The 22644-nt window shown below is 36.7% G+C and overlaps 1 protein-coding gene across 5 annotated transcripts in view; it reads left to right on the top strand.

The window, feature by feature from the left end:
• LOC126811164 (centrosomal protein of 164 kDa) overlaps nt 1–22644 on the top strand; it is a 232345-nt gene that overhangs the window by 13680 nt on the left and 196021 nt on the right. For all 5 annotated transcript variants that reach the window (XM_056098523.1, XM_056098522.1, XM_056098525.1 and 2 more), the window contains exons 2-4: nt 4035–4181; nt 8918–9029; nt 17319–17452. In XM_056098523.1, coding sequence (XP_055954498.1) covers nt 4115–4181; nt 8918–9029; nt 17319–17452 — 313 coding nt within the window. In that variant the 5' untranslated portion in view covers nt 4035–4114. The remainder of the gene's footprint in view (nt 1–4034; nt 4182–8917; nt 9030–17318; nt 17453–22644) is intronic.

The following is a 22644-nucleotide window of genomic DNA, read 5'->3' as shown; positions in this document are numbered from 1 at the left end:
TATTATGTTCAAATTCAGCATATCAATCATTTCAATAACAGGGTGGTACCTATTTATATTGTTCAATATCCAACCCCCAGGGGCAGAGCCACGCCCAATTTTTGTATTCAACGTCTACAGGCTGCAATTCTGAATGGATCATCTTGGAACTTTGCATATTTATTCCTTACAATCGTAAAGACAGCAACTATTTATTTTGGTGCATGCCTCGACTTCCTGGGGCAGTGTCACACCCACTTTTTTTGTTAATATTTTGTCTGCAAATTTGGCAGACAAACCCAACGCCTAGCCTTCTTTGCCTTTTGTCATATTACAGCTATTTCATTCTCTTCATTTTAAAGAGTACCATATCAATCAAAGCAATAATGTGGACGTATATTGCAGCATTAGCGATGCTCTTGTTGATATAAGTTGTTAGTTGAGGTCAGGATCATCATAACGTCACTAAATGATAAGCTCACCAAATGGTAGGGTCTTCAAAAGTAGAAAAATTTTAAACTTGAACCGAAAGCAAACAAAATAGAAATTTTAAAAATTTAATTGACTCATTGAGAATTTTTGCCATTTTGTCAGGCTTCAAAACAAAAAATGTTTGTGAAAACAGTATTCAAGATGGCACGAAACAATTGAAAATGTTATTGAACAGGGTCTCTGAAAATGATAGATAATATCTTGGACTAACACTACCATGTGTCATTTTTAGTGTGTTCTCAAATGGAGAGAACTATTCATTTTCAAAGAAAAACTCGACTTGAACTTGATACCTCAAACAGGGATGGTGATACACCATCTTAAATGTCGAAGAAATTTTTATACACCCATATTTTCATGTGGACGTATATTGTCGTCGCCCCTGTTCGTCCGTCTGTCCACAATTGTTTGTGAACACTCTACAGGTCACAATTCTTATCCGATTTCAACGAAACTTGAAATATAGCTTTATCTCCCCAAGATCTCTGTTCCTTTCGATATTGGCATGTATTGAACCGTAACTTCATGGATTATGGCCTCTGATTGTACATAAAAAATCGCGTTTTCAGCTTGTGAACACTGTAGAGGTCACAATTTTTATCCGGTTTGGTTTAAACTTGAAATGTATGTTTATAACCCACAGATCTCGGTTCCTTTCGATATTCGCGCATATCAGACCATAACTTCCTGAATTATGGCCCCTGATTGTACGAAAACTCGCATTTTTAGCTTGTGGACCCCATAGAGGTCACAATTTTTATCCGATTTAAAAAAAATGTGTGAATATATCACTGTTACACCCTAATGATGGTTGAGCTCGAATTTTGTAAAAATTGGCCGGCCCTTGTTCGCAAATAGTGTCAAAATATTGCTTATCGGGGTTGTGGACCCTCTGGAGGTCACAATTTTCATCTGATTTTGATGAAACTTGAAATGCATGTTTATAACCCACAGATCTTGGTTCCTTTCGATATTCGGGCATATCGAACCATAACTTCCTGAATTATGGCCCCTGATTGTACGAAAAATTGTGTTTTTATACACCCACATTTTCATGTGGACGTATATTGTCGTCGCCCCTGTCCGTCCGTCCGTCCACAATTGTTTGTGAACAGTCTACAGGTCACAATTTTTATCCGATTTGAATGAAACTTGAAATATAGGTTTATCACCCTAAGATCTCGTTTCCTTTTGATATTGGCATGTATCGGACTGTAACTTCATGGATTATGGCCCCTGAATGTTCAAAAAATCACGTTTTTAGCTTGTGAACACTGTAGAGGTCACAATTTTTATCCGATTTGGTTTAAACTTGAAATGTATGCTCATAACACAAAGATCTCGGTTCCTTTCAAAATTTGCGCATATCCGAACGTAACTTCCTGAATTATGGCCCCTGATTGTACGAAAAATCGCGTTTTTAACTTGTGGACCTTATAGAGATCATAATTTTTATCCGATTTAAAAAAACGTAATATTATATCACCGTTAAACCCTAAGGACGGCTGAGTTCGAATTTCATAAAAATCGGCCCAAAACTGACAGACAAAATGGCCGTCCATAGTTCTCAAATAGCGTAAAAATATGGTATATCAAGGTTGTGGACCCCATAGAGGTCACAATTTTTATCTGATTTTGTTGAAACTTGAAATATAAGTTTATAACCCAAAGATCTTGGTTCCTTTCGATATTTGCGCATATCGAATTGTAATTTCCTGAATTATGACCCTTGATTGCGGGAAAAATCACTTTCTTTTTAGCTTGTTCTCTATCCATCTCTCGAAAATGTGGGCGTATCCTGCCTGGCAGCCGCTGGTTAGCTTGTGGACCCCATAGAGGTCACAATTTTTATCCAATTTAAAAAAACGTTTGAATATATCACCGTTACATCCTAAGGTTGGTTGAGTGTGAATTTCGTAAAAATCAAATCGAAACTGACGGACAAAATGGCCGCCCCTCGTTCGCAAATATTGTCAAAATGTTGTGTATCAGGGTTGTGGACCCTTTGGAGGTTACAATTGTCCTCTGATTTTGATGAAATTTGAAATGCATGTTTATATCCCAAATATCTTGGTTCCTTTCTATTTTAGAGGTCACAATTATTATCCGATTTAAAAAAACGTTAGAATATATCACCGTTACACCGTGAGTTTCATGAAATCGGACCAAAATTGCCAGACAAAATGGCCACCCCTTGTATGCAAATTGTGTAAAATTATGGTATATCAAGGTTGTGGATCCTCTAGAGGTCATAATTTTGATCGATTTTGATGAAACTTGAAATACATGTTTATAACCCAAAGATCTTTGTTCCTTTAGATATTCGCGCATATCGGATCGTAACTTCCTGAATTATGGCCCTTGATTTTACGTAAAAATCGCGTTTTTAGCTTTTGGTCCCTTTAGAGGTCACAATTATTATCCGATTTAAAAAAAAAACATTTGAATATATCACCGTTACATTGTATTGATGCTTGACTTCGAATTTTATGAAAATCGGACCAAAACTGACAGACAAAATGGCCGCACCGTGTACTCAAATAATGTAAGAATATGGTATATCAAGGTTGTGGACCCTCTAGAGGTCATAATTTTGATCTGATTTTGATGTTTATAACCCAAAGATCTTGGTTCCTTTAAAAATTCGCACATATCTGATCGTAAATTATGACCCTTGATTGTACGAAAAATTACGTTTTTAGCTTGTGGTCATTCTAGAGGTAACAATTTTTATCCGATTTAAAAAAAACGTTACACCCTGATGATGGCTGAATTTGAATTTCATGAAAATCGGACTAAAATTGACGGACAAAATGGCCGCCCATTATACGCAAATAATGTAAATATATGGTATATCAAGGTTGTGGACCCTCTAGAGGCCACAATTTTGATCCAATTTTGATGAAACTTGAAATTCATATTTATTACCGATAGATTTTGGTTCCTTTCAATATTCACGCATTTTGGATATTTCGGACCTTAACTTCCTGAATTATGGCTCTTGACTGTACGAAAAATCACATTTTTAGCTTGTGGTCCCTCTAGAGACTATTTAAAAAAAACGTTTGAATATATCACCGTTGGACCCTAATGATGGTTGAGTTCAAATTTCGTAAAAATCGGACCATAACTGCCGGATAAAATGGCCAAAACTCGTATGCAAATAGTGTATAGTGGCCCTTGATTGTACGAAAAATCACGTTTTTAGCTTGTGGTTCCTCTAGAGGTCACAATTTTTATCCGATTGAAAAAAACGTTTGAATATTTCACCATTACACCCTAATGACAGTTGAGTTCAAATTTCATGAAAATCAGATCAAAACTGCTGGACAAAATGTCCGCACCTTGTATGCAGATAGTGTAAATAAATGTTATATCAAGGTTGTGGACTCTCTAGACGTCACAATTTTGATCCGATTTTGATGAAACATGAAATATATCTGTCGAAATTCGCGCATATCGGATCGTAACTTTTGGAAAACAAAAGGCACTACAGAGGAAAAACAATTGTAAAGACAGTTTTCAATTCATTTACTAACCATACTGATTGTTATATGTTACAGATTATTGTAAGGGAATAGTGAAATATGTCAATTTAAATTGAGTGTTATTGATACTACCTACAACAGTGAATTGTCACAATATGATGATCAATAATCAAGTTATCCTTGAAGAGGATTATGATGAAAATTACGAGCCTACTCCTGATGGTTTGTATTAGTCATTTTTATATGCCCACATTTTCATGTGGACGTATTATGCCGTCGCCCCTGTCTGTCCGTCCACAATTTGTTTGTGGACACTCTACAGGTCAGAATTTTTATCCGATTTCAACAAAACTTGAAATATAGGTTCATCTACCTAAGATCTCGGTTCCTTTCGATATTGGCATGTATCGGACCGTAACTTCATGGATTATGGCCCTTGATTGTACGAAAAATCACGTTTTTAGATTGTGGACACTCTAGAGGTCACAATTTTGATCGGATTTTGATGAAACTTGAAATGCATGTTTATAACCCAAAGATCTTGGTACCTTTCGATATTCGCGCATATCAGACGGTAACTTCCTGAATTATGGCCCCTGATTGTACGAAAAATCGCGTTTTTAGCTTGTGGACCCTATAGAGGTCATAATTTTTATCCGATTTAAAAAAACATATTATTATATCACCGTTACACCCTAAGGACGACTGAGTTCGAATTTCATGAAAATCGGCCCAAAATTGACAGACAAAATGGCCGCCGTTCATTCTCAAATAGCGTAAAAATACGGTATATCAAGGTTGTGGAACCTATAGAGGTCACAATTTTTATCCAATTTTGTTGAAACTTGAAATTTAAGTTTATAACCCAAAGATCTCGGTTCCTTTCGATATTGGCATGTATCGGACCGTAACTTCATGGATTATGGCCCCTGATTGTATGAAAAATCACGTTTTTAGCTTGTGGACACTCTAGAGGTCACAATTTTGATCCAATTTTGATGAAACTTGAAATGCATATTTATAACTCAACGGTCTTGGTTCCTTTTGATATTCGCGCATATCGGATCGTAACTTCCTGAATTATGGCCCCTAATTTGGTCGAAAAATCACGTTTTTGGCTTGTTGTCCCTCCAGAGGTCACATTTATTAACCGATATAAAAAAACGTTCAAATATATCACTGCTACACCGTAATTTTGGTTGAGTACGAATTTCGTGAAAATCGGACCAAAACTGACGGACAAAATGGCTGCTGCTTGTACGCGAATAGTGTAAAGATATGGTATATCAAGGTTGTGAACCCTCTAGAGGTCACAATTTTAATCCGATTTTGATGAAACTTGAAATGCATGTTTATAACCCAAATACTTTGGGTCCTTTCGATACTTGCGCATATCGGATCATAACTTCCTGAATTATGGCCCCTGATTGTACGAAAAATCGCCTTTTTATACGCCCACATTTTCATGTGAACGTATATTGTCGTCGCCCCTGTCCGTCCGTCCGTATTATTATATCACCGTTAAACCCTAAGGACAGCTGAGTTCAAATTTCAGGAAAATCGGCCCAAAACTGACAGACAAAATGGCCGCCGTTCCTTCTCAAATAACGTAAAAATATGGTATATCAAGGTTGTGGACTCTATAGAGGTCCCAATTTTTATCCGATTTTGTTGAAACTTGAAATGTAAGTTTATAACCCAAAGATCTTGGTTCCTTTCGATATTTGCGCATATCGGATCGTAACTTCCTGAATTATGGCCCCTGATTGTACGAAAAATTGCATTTTTAGCTTGTGGACCCTATAGAGGTCATAATTTTTATCCGATTTAAAAAAACGTTTTATTATATCACCGTTACATCCCAAGGATGGCTGAGTTCGAATGTCATGAAAATCGGCCCAAAACTGACAGACAAAATGGCCGCCTTTCGTTCTCAAATAGCGTAAAAATATGGTATATCAAGGTTGTGGACCCTACAGAGGTCACAATTTTAATCCAATTTGGATGAAACTTGAAATGTAAGTTTATAACCCAAAGATTTCGGTTCCTTTCGATATTCGCACATATCGGAACGTAGCTTCCTGAATTATGGCCACTGATTGTACGAAAAATCGCGATTTTAGCTTGTGGAGCCCATAGAGGTCATAATTTTTATCCGATTTTATAAAAACGTATTAATATATCCCCGTTAGACCCTAAGGACAACTGAGTTCGAATTTCATGAAAATCGGCCCAAAACTGACAGACAAAATGGCCGCCCTTCGTTCTCAAATAGCGTGAAAATATGGTATATCAAGGTGGTGGACCCTATAGAGGTCATAATTTTTATCCGATTTTGTGAAAACTTGAAATGTAAGTTTATAACCCAAAGATCTCAGTTTCTTTCGATATTAGCACATATCGGACTGTAACTTCCTGAATTATGGCCCCTGATTGTACGAAAAATCACTTTATTTTTAGCTTGTTCTCTATCCATCTCTCGAAAATGTGGGCGTATCCTGCCTGGCAGCCGGTGGTTTATACTTGTTTTCATACAGGATTTTTCTGGCAAACCTAGTTCTATTGTATTTCAGCTCTGTCTAACTCTCGAAATTTGAGGTTTTTGTCATTTTTATTCGCCCACATTTCAGCGTATTATGTCCTCAGCCATTTCCAACCGTCATTCCACAATTGGCTTGTTAACAGCTAACGCGATAGAGGCCATATTTTTTAACAAAATTTCAGAATTGGGGTCATAAGAGGATTAATTCTATTGATTTTCAGCGCTCCATGACTTGTAGTTCTTGAGTTATCCCCCCTTTTCCAAAAACCTCGACACAATAGTGACTACAGTTTTTATCAGATTCGGATCATGGGAGGACGAACCCTATGGATTTTCAGTGCTGTTCGACCTTTCTTTCCAGAGCTACCTCCCCTTAGGGAGAGGGGTTTTACATAGGCTAGGCCTGTTCCCCAATCCCATTCAGACAACCTGAATAAAAATATTTTTTATAAAAAAAAAAAAGCTACATGTACCTCCCCTTTGCCAAAAAGCTTGTTTAAAGGGCCAACCGATAATATTTTTGAGAATAAAACTGGTAAATTTTGTGTGATACGTTTTCAAACAACTTAAACCCGCCAGTCTTAATATGGAAGTGGGGACCGGTGTCCCAAGCTGTATTATGCGGTGTCTGGATAAAACCAGACTTTTATTTTATAAAAATAAAGTGTAGGTGAAATTTACCTTTCGTTATCAAGTACAGCACATGGGTCATTCACTGTATAAACCTCTAAAGGAACGGGAATCGATTATCAGGTCTCCCAACGAAAGAATTGAATCAAAATCTTAAAAGGGTTACGTGTCCGGATAAGTAGTTTTGACGTTCTTGTCCAAATGACTCAATATTTTGAGCTGAAATTTTGAAACAGGGTAAATACACGATTCCTCTATATTTTTGTGCATAAATTTCATATGTACTCGGACTTTTATTTTTGAGACTCTGTTCAATTCGGGATAGTCCCTTTAATCGATAGACGATACAGATGTATTTTAAATTTGGTGGGAAGTATTGGGGGCATCAGATGACAAATCCTTTTGATATTCAGTGTTCCAGGACATTTCATTCTGGACTAACACCCCCCACCCCCCTTCATTTTTCGTATATTGTCGTCGCCCCCGTCCGTCATTGTGGACGCTCTAGAGGCTAAAGTTAATATCCGATTGACTTTAAATTTATACAGTGTTTAAGGTCATGAGACGAAGAAGCCTATTGATTTTTAGCAATTTCTGATAATTACTGCCAGAGTTACGGCCCTTGGTCACTTCAAAAAATCTTGTGGACACTCTAGAGGCCAAAGTTAAAGGTCACCGGAAAAGCATCAATTTTTTTTTAAATAATGCAAGTAATTATGTCAACATATGGGTAGTCGTAACTTTCCGTCAATAAGCAATCCTTGATGTCATTTTAGTCCTTCAGAAGGACTCCTTCTGCACATAGAAATATAGACTAGAATATGAGCAGAAGGACTTAAATGACGTCACAGATTGTTTATTTACGGAAAGTTACGACTACCCACGGAGAATGGCGGAAATTACTAATGTTATACTTATGGAAAGGATATGTTGACATAATTACTTGCATTATTTAAAAAAATTATGAACCTTTTCCGTTGACCTTTAATATCCAATTAACTTTAAATTTATACACAGTGTTTAAGGTCATGAGACGAAGAAGCCTATTGATTTTCAGCAATTTCCAATAATTACTGCCAGAGTTATGGCCCTTGATCAACTTGAAAACTCTTGTGGATTCTCTAGAGGCTAAAGTTAATATCCGATTGACGTTAAATTTATACACAGTGTTTAAGGTCATGAGTCGAGGAAGCCTGTTGATTTTCAGCAATTCCCGATAATTACTGCCAGAGTTATGGTCCGTGATCACTTTGAAAAATCTTGTGACACTCTAGAGGCTAAAGTTATAATCCGATTGACTTCAGATTGATACACAGAGTTTAAGGTCTTGAGACGAACAAGTATATCGATTTTCAATGAATTTTGATAAATTGAACAGCTAAATCCATGAATGTTTCGTATACTAAATGTTAGCATGGGGCAGAACTTTATAAAAACCAAACAAATTCTAATGATTTTCTGATAATTACTTAATGAGTTGTTACTCTTAATCAGATTTGAGTGTATTATAAATGTTTCATTCCCGAACGATTTAGCTGCTGTGGGCGTGTTTCGTTGCCTGGCAACCTATCTTTATTGGATTTATTCCAAATTGGTACCTGTTGATTTTCAGCAATCTGGGACTTTTATTTTCCAGAGATATATTATGTGTCCAGAAAAGCTTGTGATAAGTTGCTGTTGAAACATACACATAGTTGCTGAGTGGGCTATCTTTTTTGAGTATCTAGAAGTTACGTGTAATTATTGCATTGTATTGTACCTCATCTTATATTGTTATGTTTTGCAGAGGTGCTAGAGTACGCTACAATAATTGGTATTGATTTAAAAACAGAACAACATTTACTGTATATTGCCAAAGAGGGTATAAATGCCCCCTTACCTGAAAACTGGAAACCATGGTACATTGTAATTTCTTTTTCTTTAACTCTTAGAACCCGAAATGCCGCAAAACCGGCTTTGACGTTGTAGCGCATATACCCGAAATGTTGGTTTTGCGGCTTGTGGGCGTGTCTACTGACACGCTTCCTTAACAATAACAAAATAGCCAATCAAAACGCCAATTATCGTTTGCCCCGGGTCTGTTGTAAATAGTGACTTCCTTCCACTTGTTTACATTTCAATTTTGCCAAATCTTTCGTCGAATTGTTTGTTCTAAACGACTAAATGCAACGGATGCACTAACTCTTATAACGAGGGATAATGGCGAAGATATTGATGGGTCGAATTACGGCAATGGAAGCGATTTTAAAAGTGAATATGCCCTAGATTCGGAAGAAAATAACAAAGAAAATGACAGCGATGATAATACTCGTACATGTAATCAGTTTGTAATGAAATGTTGATCTACAGTACATGGCCGGTGATAGAAATATTGGATATTAGCAGAGTTCAAAAACTGTTGGCATGATTGGAACTCCCAAGTTTATGGATTGAAGATAAAATTGAATAAAAGTTAAATTTTCTGCTTAAATATCATTGTTCCATCATTTCACACAATTATAAACATATATAATATAAAATTCACACCTAACATTTAGTTCCAATTAAAATGACGTCACTTTTGCAAAATCGTGCTGTAAAGTCAGGGTAGGGTATGCGTCACCCAAAATATTTTCAGGGTTCAAAGGGTTAAAGGCCAAATACTCTAGAATCAAGTTCAAATAAGTGGATATCTATAAATAAACAATTTTATTTCTGCAACGGGGGGGAGGGGAGGGGGGGGGAAGGGGATGTCTCTTGGGTAGAAAGGTAAAGTGGTAAAAAATTAATATATTTTTGGGGAAAAAACTATTTTGCCTTTTAGTCGGCAAATATGAAGTGCCCGAAATAAAGAAATAAACCGGACATCTCAGGTTTCGGTCGATATCTGCTATAATAGATTTTTCGAGCATCGTTCATTATTTGTTTCATCAATTTTTCAGAAACTGTTATTTTTTTAAATTGACTAATGAATTTAAAATATTTAAAATCAAGGTAAAAAACGGTGTCTAGTGCCACTCTATAACTTCAAAAGCCTGACATTTTTCAACCAACAAACATGCGTGTTTCTGTTTCGGTACAGTCTTGATCACCCAGTCCCTAGGCAAATTTTAAGTAACGGATAGGTTAATATAGGGACTGGGTGATACAGACTGCTACAAACAAAAGCAATAGGGAAATCCTTTGACCTCATTTCGTCTTACTTCCGGTCCGTCAAAGATACGAATAGACAAGTGATCACGCTTCAAGTTTGATTTGTAATTAATAACGCTGTAAAATGACCAATTTAATTACATTGGAATGTGTATAATGATCAAATAAATTCTCGTTGGCAACTAGTGTTAGAACTAGTGAGTATTGTGAGACGATAGCAGACGAAATATCTTCAACGATTCAAAACAAAATGGTGGGTGATTGACCTTGTGTTATTAGTAATACTAGTCAAACAGTAGTAAGAAGTTTTATTTTAATCCCTTCAAGTGCCTGTGGATATTAGGTGGAAAATTAAATAATGAACCCAAATTCCACATAAAGACCAGGATGTATTATTAAAGATACATTAGTTAAGAGCTAAATATGCCTATTGCAAGTCTTTCTATAGGCTTCAAATGTTATAGAAATTATTAATTAGACCTCTATTTACATAACCAGCCCAAAATCAACTCCGTAGACCCTCAGATGGCTTAGAAACAGCTTGGATTTTAACAGTCGTCCATTTAATAATTAAATCATTAAATGGATAACCAAGCTAACATTTACCATTAATCACTGACGTCACTACCGGAGACTGCCGATGAAAGGACTGATAATCGAGGGTACTGGAGGCATTGAGAATGTTACTTGATAATCGAGAATATGTCTCAGAGTTATCGTTATTAAAAGACTTTAAAGTATAAAGTACATGTATTTAGATAGAAACAAATATTCTGTATTTGTGGTTTAGGCCTTAGGGTACACAGAGTTTTTAAATGAGTTAAATCACTACACAGCACATGTGACCCTAATGGATTTTACCACCTGATTTCAATAACTTGCTCACACTTGTTTCCAAACAAATAAACATGCAACACAAGTAATCATTTTCGGTGTTATTGCAGCCATATTGTACTTTTAGTAAACAGTAGGGTGCTTGCGTAAACCACTACACTATATGGGACTTGACCTTAAATGCCACACCTTATTTTGCAGCTATATTACTTGGTGGAACAGTCACCTGAACCAAGAAAATAATTGTAGTCTTAGACTCCCATGATTATCTATGCGAATATAATATATTATCAGTCGATGAAATGAATTTAATGTTCATCGTCTAAGAAAGAACATAAAAATAAATTGATAATAATTTGCATGGTGATTTTGTACGCCCACATTGAAATGTGGTTGTATATTGTCATCGTCCCCGTCTATTTGTCCAGCTTCAACAATTTCTTGTGGACGCTCTAGAGGCTAAAGTTAATTTCTGTTTTGACTTTAAATTTATACACAATGTTTTAGGTCATGAGACGAAGAAGCCTATAGATTTTCAACGATTTCCAATAATTACTGACAGAGTTATGGTCCTTGATTGCTTTGAAAAATCTTGTGGACGCTCTAGCGACTAAAGTTATTATTTGATTTTTATATTATCTGGGGTTGGATGGCCGAATGGTTAGCATGTGCGCGCTGTATCATAAGGCCTGTCATTGATTCAACTGGCGTGGAATCGATTCCCCGGTTGTAAATGACAAGGAGTAGGGTCGCCTGTCCAACCTCGTGGGTTTTCTCTGGGTCCTCCGGTTTCCTCCCACTGCTAAAGACCCCTATGCGCAAGCGAATTATTGAAAAAAATTAAAAAACATATGTTAGTCTTGAAATGACCAAGTTTGTGTCGAGTGGACGTTAAACCCCATTTCTCTCTCTCTCTCTCTTTAATATTATACATAGTGTTTAAGGTCATGAGACAAAGAAGTGTATTGATTTCCAATAATTACTGCCAGAGTTATGGTCCTAGATCAATTTGAAATATCTTGTGGATGCTCTAGAGCAATGATGGGATTTCAAAAATTTTCTTGTCGGACATTTTTACCGAAAATAAAGGGGCATAACTCTTATTATTTAAGCAGGCAGTTTCAGACCACAATTAAAAATAATGTGTCAACAAAATATTCAAATTCGTACGTAATAAAAAAAAAATAGGTGCGCCTCAATATTTTTATACGTCCACATTCATAATGTGAACGTATTATGCCGTCGCCCCTGTCTGTGTGTGTGTGTGTGTGTATGTATGTATGTGTGTGTGTGTGTGTGTGTGTGTGTGTGTCTGTGGTTCGCCTACAGGGCGCAATTCTTCATGGATTTTCTTCAAACTTGGTATACTTATTCCTTATACCCCAAGGAAGATCCCTATTGTTTTTGGTGCATGCCCGACCCCCCGGGGCAGAGCCACGCCCATTTCTAGTATTTGTTTGTTTGTCGTCTACAGGCCACATTTCTTAACTAATAATCTTGAAACTTTGCATACACATTCTTTGTACCCTAAGGAACATCCCTATCGTTTGGGGTGCATGCCCAACCCCCAGGGGCAGAGCCACGCCCATTTTCTTTTCGTGTGTCTTTGTGTCGCCTACAGGGCGCAATTCTTACTGGATTTTCTTCAAACTTGGTATACTAACGTCCTACTTTTCTGCACCCTCCAAGAGAATGAGGGAATTTGGCCCAGGCATCAACTCTAAGGCCTACTCATTTTTATTCTTTAAGTGGCATTTAGCGATCAGGGAACAAATTAACAGAACACAGTTTTTATGGGATACAATCACTAGTTTATTCTAAAAGCACGACGTTTCCACAAGTATTCTCTTATCGTTATCAATCAAGCAAAAAAAACCAAAAAAAAACCGTCATGCTTTTAGAATAAAGACATCGATTGTTTTAAAATAAAAATTGTGTTCTGTTAATGTGAACGAAATGTTATACTGATAGCAGTCCTACAACCCAGTTTTATTTCACAGACCCTCAATGCAAACTGGACCATATCAAACAAAACAGGAATGTGGACGTATATTGCTGCGTTAGCGATGCTCTTGTTCATATTTAATTCCCGTACAGTATTCAAATTTGTGTCAGTAATCTAATATTCCTACAAAATTATGTGTTGTCGTAATACGATAGAATGGAAGCGTGCCGACTACTGTCGACCCATGCTTTTGTTCAAGATCACCTCCAAAATTAACGGATTTTCCGGGGTATGAGTTGATACTTTTTTCAGCAGAAATCCGGCATTCGTCTTATACTACGTTTTGACTTCTATACGGATGGAGGTAAAAAAAAAAGACATCCCGAAATTGTTTTGGCAGTGATCGTCGCTTCACGATATCGAGCCAGTGACATCATCTGCTAAATAATAGCACTCGCACACGCTATCATGTAAAACAATTAAAGCTGAACTCCGCTTATAAAAATACCGAAATAATTAAATAAAAAAAAGTTAACACCCCCAAGCCGCCATACTTGTTTCCAATTTGTGAAATAAATATGGCGGACATGGAGGCTTATGACCTGGAAAGGTTAGCCGATCTCACTTCCAGTTTTTTTCTTGTCAGCCAGCTGTACACATCCCGTGTTATTCTGTACACTCGCTTCACTGATTGCTCTAGTTTTTCCCAACAGTATACCAAATTATTGAAGATTGCAAGATGTCTGATCAGGTAAGCCTGTAAATAATTTTATGAACTGCGTCTACTACTATATAGCCTAAGCTTTACTCTAAAACAAAAGATGCAAAAAGATAGCTTACACATATATGTAAATTACCAAAAAAGTTATCGCAGCATAATGTCCAATGTAATTATAACTAATACTATGCAATAAACAGATAGTTTAGATTAGATTTTCACTGGACATTATGCTGTGATAACTTTTTTGGTGTTCTACATATGTGTAAGATATTCACAAGAAGACGTGGCAATAATAATATGAAGAAGACAAAAGTTTGTGTAGGTGATTTGTTTTGGTTCAAAATTTCAGGTTGAGGTAAGCCATCTTTTTGCATCTTTTGTTTTAGAGTAAAGCTTAGGCTATATATAGTAGTAGACGCAGTTCATATAATTATTTACAGGCTTACCTGATCGGACATTTTGCAATCTTCAATAATTTGGTGTACTGTTGGGGAAAAATAGAGCAATCAGTGAAGCGTGTGTAGAGAATAACACCGGATGTGTACAGCTGACTGACAAGAAACAAACTGGAAGTGAGAGCGGCTAACCTTTCCAGGTCATAAGCCTCTATGTCCACCATATTTATTTCACAAATTGGAAACAAGTATGGCGGCTTGGGGGCGTGGACTTTTTTTTATTTTATTATTTCGGTATTTTTGTAACCAGAGTTCAGCTTTAACCTGTTAAGTGCGTAGGGCGTTATATAACGTCCTGGACAACTGCCACTCACTGTGTGTAGGACGTAATATAACGCCTTTGCACATATCGGACCGTAACCTCCTGAATTATGGCCCCTGATTCTATGAAAAATCATGTTTTTTAGCTTGTGGACCCTATGTAGGTAACATTTTTATTCCAATTTAAAAATTCGTTTGAATATATCACCGTTACACCTTAATGACAGTTGAGTTTGAATTTCGTGAAAATCGGACTAAAACTGCCGGACAAAATGGCCGCAAATAGTGTGAACATCTGGTAAATCAAGGTTGTGGACATCCTAGAGGTCACAATTTTGATCTGGTTTTGAGGAAACTTGAAATGCACCTTTGTAACCCAAAGATCTTGCTTCCTTTCGATATTCACACATCACAGATCGTAACTTTTTGAATTATGGCCGTTGATTGTACGAAAAATCGCGTTTTGGGCTTGTGATCCCTATAGAGGTCACAATTTTTATCCGATTTAAAAAAAAACATTTTAGTATATCACTGCTACATCGTAATGTTGGTTGAGTTCGAATTTCGTGAAAAATGGACCAAAACTGCCGGACAAAATGGCTGCTCCTCGTACGTAAATAGTGTAAACATCTGGTATATCAAGGTTGTGGACCCTTTAGAGGTCACAATGTTGATCCGATTTTGATGAAATTTAAAGTACATATTTATAACCAAAAGATCTTTGTTCCTTTTTATATTCGCACATATCGGATCGTAACTTCCTGAATTATGGTCCCTGATTGTACGGAAAAATCACATTTTTAGCTTGTGGTCCCTCTAGAGGTCACAATTATTATCCGATTTACAAAAACGTTTAAAAATATCACTGTTACACTGTAATGTTCGTTGAGTTTGAATTTTGTGAAAATCGGGCCAAAACTGCCAGACAAAATTTTCCGCCCCTCGTATGCAAATAGTGTAAACATCTGGTATATCAAGGTTGTGGACCCTCTAGAGGTCACAATATTGATCTGATTTTTATAAAACTTAAAATACATATTTATAACCAAAAGATCTTGGTTCCTTTTTATATTCGCACATATCGGATCGTAACTTCCTGAATTATGGTCCCTGATTGTACAAACCAGCGGCTGCCAGGCAGGATACGCCCACATTTTCGAGAGATGGATAGAGAACAAGCTAACAAGAAAGTGATTTTTCCTACAATCAAGGGCCATAATTCAGGAAATTACAATTCGATATGCGTGAATATCGAAAGGAACCGAGATCTTTGGGTTATAAACTTACATTTCAAGTTTCAACAAAATCGGATAAAAATTGTGACCTCTATAGTGTCCACCACCTTGATATCGAAATATCGAAAGGAACCGAGATCTTTGGGTTATAAACTTACATTTCAAGTTTCAACAAAATCGGATAAAAATTGTGACCTCTATAGTGTCCACCGCCTTGATAGGGTTTAACGGTGATATACTTGAACGTTTTTTTAAATCGGATAAAAATTATGACCTCTATAGGGTCCACAAGCTAAAAACACGATTTTTGGTACAATCAGGGGCCATAATTTAGGAAGTTACGGTCCAATATGCGCGAATATCGAAAGGAACCGAGATCTTTGGATTATCAACTTAGATTTCAAGTTTCAACAAAATCGGATAAAAATTGTGACCTCTATAGTGTCCACAAGCTAAAAACGTGATTTTTCGTACAAACAGGGGCCATAATCCATGAAGTTTCGATCCGATAAATGCCAATATCGAAAGGAACCGAGATCTTTTGGAGATAAACCTATATTTCAAGTTTCGTCAAAATCGGATAAGAATTGTGACCTGTAGAGTGTCCACAACCAAATTGTGGACGGACGGACGGACAGGGGCGACGGCATAATACGTCCACATGAAAATGTGGGCGTATAAAAATCACATTTTTAGCTTGTGGTCCCTCTAGAGGTCACAATTATTATCCGATTTATAAAAACGTTTGAAAATATCACTGTTACACCGTAATGTTCGTTGAGTTTGAATTTCGTGAAAATTGAGCCAAAACTGCCAGACAAAATGGCCGCCCCTCGTATGCAAATATGTAAACATCTGGTATATCAAGGTTGTGGACCCTCTAGAGGTCACAATGTTGATCTGGTTTTGATGAAACTTGAAATACATCTTTATAACCCAAAGATCATGGTTTCTATCGATATTTGCTCATATCGGATCGTAACTTCCTGAATTATGGCCCTTGATTTTACAAAAAATCACGTTTTTAGCCTGTGGTCGCTTTAGAGGTCACAATTTTTATCCGATTTGAAAAAAAAACGTATGAATATATCACCATTACACACTAAGATCTTGGTTCCTTTTGATAATCGCACATATCCGAACGTAACTTCCTGGATTATGGCCCCTGATTGTTTGAAAAATTGCATTTTTAGCTTGCGGATACTCTAGAGTCACAATTTTTTTTTTTTGATTTTAAAAACCTTTTAAATATATCACCATTCCACCATAATGAAGATTGAATTCGAATTTCTGGAAAATTGAAATGAAACTGCCGAACAAAATGTCCTCTCTTTGTACGCAAATTGTGTAAAAGTATGTAATACGAAGGTTATGGACCTTCTAGAGGTCACAGTTTTTATCCGATTGTGATGAAACTTAAAACATATCTTTATATCCCAAAGATCTCAGTCCCTTTTGATATTTTTGCATTTCAAACCATAAATTTCTGGATTATTGCCCCTGATTGTACAAAAAGTCGTATTTGTTTTTAGCCTGTTCTCTATCCATCTCTTGCAAAATGTGGGCGTACCCTGCCTGGCAGCTGCTGGTTTTCTGTTTTACAGCCAAGATCAGAACAAGGATATTTATTATTTTAATTTTGCTACTGGTGAGAGTATCTGGGATCACCCTTGTGATGAATTTTATCGTAAAATGGTGGATGAAGAAAGAAAAAGACATCTTCTTACCAAAAACACTGGTAAGATTACCTTGTTATACACCCACATTCTCAAATAGCGAAAAAATATGGTATATCAAGGTTGTGGACCCTATAGAGGTCATAATTTTTATACGCCCACATTTTCATGTGGACGTATTATGCCGTCGCCCCTGTCCGTCTGGACGTCCGTCCGTCCACAATTGTTTGTGGACACTCTACAGGTCACAATTCTTATCCGATTTTGACGAAACTTGAAATATAGGTTTATCTCCAAAATATCTCGGCTGCTTTCGATATTGGCATGTATCGGATCGAAACTTCATGGATTATGGCCCCTGTTTGTACGAAAAATCACGTTTTTAGCTTGTGGACACTATAGAGGTCACAATTTTTATCCGATTTTGTTGAAACTTGAAATGTAAGTTGATAACCCAAAGATCTCAGTTCCTTTCAATATTCGCGCATATCGGACTGTAACTTCCTGAATTATGGCCCCTGATTGTACAAAAAATCACGTTTTTAGCTTGTGGACACTATAAAGGTCATAATTTTTATCCAATTTAAAAAAAAGTATTATTATATCACCGCTACACCATAAGGATGAATGAGTTCGAATTTCATGAAAATCGGCCCAAAATTGACAGACAAAATGGCCGCCGTTCGTTCTCAAATAGCGTAAAAATATGGTATATCAAGGTTGTGGACCCTAGAGGGACCACAAGCTAAAAATGTGATTTTTATACGCCCACATTTTCATGTGGACGTATTATGCCGTCGCCCCTGTCCGTCCGTCCGTCCACAATTTGGTTGTGGACACTCTACAGGTCACAATTCTTATCCGATTTTGACGAAACTTGAAATATAGGTTTATCTCCAAAAGATCTCGGTTCCTTTCGATATTGGCATTTATCGGATCGAAACTTCATGGATTATGGCCCCTGTTTGTACGAAAAATCACGTTTTTAGCTTGTGGACACTATAGAGGTCACAATTTTTATCCGATTTTGTTGAAACTTGAAATCTAAGTTGATAATCCAAAGATCTCGGTTCCTTTCGATATTCGCGCATATTGGACCGTAACTTCCTGAATTATGGCCCCTGATTGTACGAAAAATCATGTTTTTAGCTTGTGGACCCATTAGAGGTCATAATTTTTATCCGATTTAAAAAAAACATATTATTATATTACCGTTCCACCCTAAGGACAGTTGAGTTTGAATTTTGTGAAAATCGCGCCAAAATTGACAGACAAAATGGCCGCTGTTCGTTCTCAATTAGCGTAAAAATATGGTATATCAAGGTTGTGGACCCTATAGAGGTCACAATTTTTATCCGATTTTGTTGAAACTTGAAATGTAAGTTTATAATCCAAAGATCTCGGTTCCTTTCGATATTCGTGCATATCGGACCGTAACTTCCTGAATTATGGCCCCTGATTGTACAAAAAATCGCTTTCTTTTTAGCTTGTTCTCTATCCATCTCTCGAAAATGTGGGCGTATCCTGCCTGGCAGCCGCTGGTTATCCGATTTTGTTGAAACTTGAAATGTAAGTTTATAACCCAAAGATCTTGGTTCATTTCGATATTCGCGCATATCGGACCGTAACTTCCTGAATTATGTTCCCTGATTGTACGAAAAATCATGTTTTCAGCTTTTGGACCCTATATAGGTCATAATTTTTATCCGATTTAAAAAAATGTATTATTATAACACCGTTACACCTTAAGGACGGCTGAGTTCGAATTTCCTGAAAATCGACCCAAAACTGACAGACAAAATGGCCGCCCTTCGTTCTCAAATAGCGTAAAAATATGGTATATCAAGGTTGTGGACCCTATAGAGGTCATAATTTTTATCCTATTTTGTTGAAACTTGAAATGTAAGTTTATAACCCAAAGATCTCAGTTCCTTTCGATATTTGCGCATATCAGAATGTAACTTCCTGAATTATGGTCCCTGATTGTACAAAAAATCACGTTTTTAGCTTGTGGACCCTATAGAGGTCATAATTTATATCCGATTTAAAAAACCGTGTTATTATATCACCGTTACACCCTAAGGATGGGTGCGTAAAAATATGGTATATTAAAGTTGTGGACCCTATAGAGGTCATAATTTTTATCCGATTTTGTTGAAACTTGAAATGTAAGTTTATAATCCAAAGATCTTGGTTCCTTTCGATATTGTAATTTTCTGAATAATGATTGTAGGAAAAATCGCTTCCTTTTTAGCTTGTTCTCTATCCATCTCTCGAAAATGTGGGCGTATCCTGCCTGGCAGCCGCTGGTGTTAGTTTAAATATATGATCTGAAAGATGGCTATACCTACCATGATTGTCATTGATATACTGTAATTTAAAAAAAAAAACAGTCAATAATGATTCTCTCTCTCAATAATTGGCCTGTTAAAGCGATAGAACAAATCCTATGAACCAGGGCTCACACTGTCTGTCGCCAAAGTCGCAATTTTCATGTGGACGTATATATTGTCGTCGCCCCCGTCCCTCCGTCCACAATTTGTTTGTGGACACTCTACAGGTCACAATTTTGATCCGATTTTGAATAAATTTGAAATATAGGTCTATCTCACAGAGATCTTGGTTCCTTTCGATACTTGCATGTATTGGACCATAACTTCATGGATTATGGCTCCTGATTGTACGAAAAATCACGTTTTTAGCCTGTAGACACTCAGAGGTCACAATTTTGATCCAATTTTGATGAAACTTGAAATCCATGATTATAACCCAAAGATCTTGGTTTCTTTCGATATTCGCGCAGATCGGATTGTAACTTCCTGAATTATTGCCCCTGATTGTACGAAAAATCGTGTTTTTAGCTTGTGGTCCCACTAGAAGTCACAATTTTTATCCGATTTTTAAAAAACATTTTGGTATATCACCGCTACACTGTAATTTTGGTTGAGTTCGAATTTTGTGGAAATCGGACCAAAACTGCCGGACAAAATGGTCGCCTCTTGTACGCAAATAGTGTGAACATCTGGTATATCAAGGTTGTGGACCTCCTAGAGGTCACAATTTTGAAATGCCTCTTTATAACCCAAAGATCTTGGTTCCTTTCAATATTTGCGTATATCGGATCGTAACTTTCTGAATTATGGCTGTTGATTTTACGAAAAATCGCGTTTTGAGCTTGTGGTCCCCATAGAGGTCACAATTTTTATCCGATTTAAAAAAAAAAACGTGTAGTATATAACAGTTATACACTAATGATGGTTGAGTTCGAATTTCATGAAAATCAAAAAAAAACCTGACGGAAATAGTGTAAAAATATGGTATATCAAGGTTGTGGACCGTCTAGTAGCCACAGTTTTTATCCGATTTGGATGAAACTTAAATATATGTTTTTATCATAAAGATCTTGGTTCTTTTTGATAATCACACATATCCGAACGTAGCTTCCTGGATTATGGCCCCTGATTGGTCAAAAAATCGCATTTTAGAGGTCCATCAAAATATCAAAAAATGAAAATCGCCTATAGAGGGCTTTTTCCATGGTGAGGCAAAAACTATTTTTATACGCCCACATTTTCATGTGGACGTATATTGTCGTCGCCCTCAGATTTCTGCAGAAAGATCAAAGAAAAACCAGACCAATGGTAAACTAGTAAGTTACGATGTCATCAATCTCTTTACCCCCGGAAGCATTAGATCTTACCATGACCAAAATCCAAGAAATAATACCACAACCTAAAAGTAAACTCAGCCTAGAAAATATTATCGACCTTCTTAAAGACTGCTTAACATCCACCTATTTTACCTGGAAGAATGAATTTTTCGAGCAAATACAGTATGGCCGCCACGACGCTTTGATGAAACACAATTATCTTGTCGTTTTTTGTTGAAAATTGCCATGATAACACCACGATATTGCCACGATAAATAACTCGGTGTAGCAGTCCCTATCATGTGACACGATAGGCCTCGGTTTAATTTTACATGCCATTTTAACAGTATTTATTTGTCATAAACAATTGATGTCAAAACGATATAATGGCACGATGTTATATGAATGTTAAATATTTTCGTTAATAATACGGACGCATTAGGTCACGTTGTATACTGAGAACATGCGTGTTCACATATTCTGCACGATATATGCGGTTACATTTCCAACCAGTCATGTAAAGCTGCATGTCTAGTACACTTTGAAGGACAAGTATGCATAAGACTATACGTGTATTACACAGTTTACTGTATTAAGAGAGTATAGTTAAGAATTACTCTCAAATCACGGCAAAGATAGATTTTTAAATTGCAAACTATAAAGGTATTTTGGTTATCGGTCTTACAAATAGAAATAAGACAAATTGAACTTGCAACGGGATTCGAAAGCGCTTTCAAATCGGACATAAGCTTGTACTTTCCATAAAATCGAAATGAACACGACACAAGTCTCCGATGTAAGAGAATATTAGTTAATTATAACCGCTATCAAATCCACACAAAAATCCAAGGCACTCGTTTTATTTTAGAAAAGAACAACTGTATTTTGAGTGAGGGCCTATTCCACATAAACCCCAAATCAATGATAACTGTCAACTTGTATGTTGTAATTCTCGTGCAGACTGGTTTGAATAACAGAAATGTCCCGTGTATCAAAGATCAAAGAATAAAATCACACGTAGTCACTTAGTTGTTTTTATACGCCCACATTTTCATGTGGACGTATATTGTCGTCGCCCCTGTCCGTCTGAACGTCCCCCCGTCCACAATTGCTTGTGAACAGTCTACAGGTCACAATTTTTATCCGATTTCAATGAAACTTGAAATATAGGTTTATCCCAAAAAGATCTCGGCTGCTTTCGATATTATCATGTATCGGATGGAAACTTCATGGATTATGGCACCTGTTTGTACGAAAAATCACGTTTTTAGCTTGTGGACCCTATAGAGGTCACAATTTTTATCCGATTTTGTTGAAGCTTGAAATGTAACTTTATAACCCAAAGATCTCGGTCATAATTTTTATCCGATTTAAAAAAACGTATTATTATATCACCGTTACACCCTTTGAACGACTGAGTTCGAATTTCGTGAAAATCAGCCCAAAACTGACAGACAAAATGGACACCCTTCGTTCTCAAATAGCGTAAAAATATGGTATATCAAGGTTGTGGACCCTATAGAGGTCACAATTTTATCCGATTTTGTTGAAACTTGAAATGTAAGTTTATAACACAAAGAACTCGGTTCCTTTCGATATTCACGT

Source organism: Patella vulgata, chromosome 2 (assembly GCF_932274485.2).
Source record: "Patella vulgata chromosome 2, xgPatVulg1.2, whole genome shotgun sequence".
In the NCBI taxonomy this organism is placed as follows: Eukaryota; Metazoa; Mollusca; class Gastropoda; family Patellidae; genus Patella; species Patella vulgata.
The sequence above is the reverse complement of the archived record's forward strand: the minus strand, read 5'-3'. Positions and strand labels throughout refer to the sequence as shown.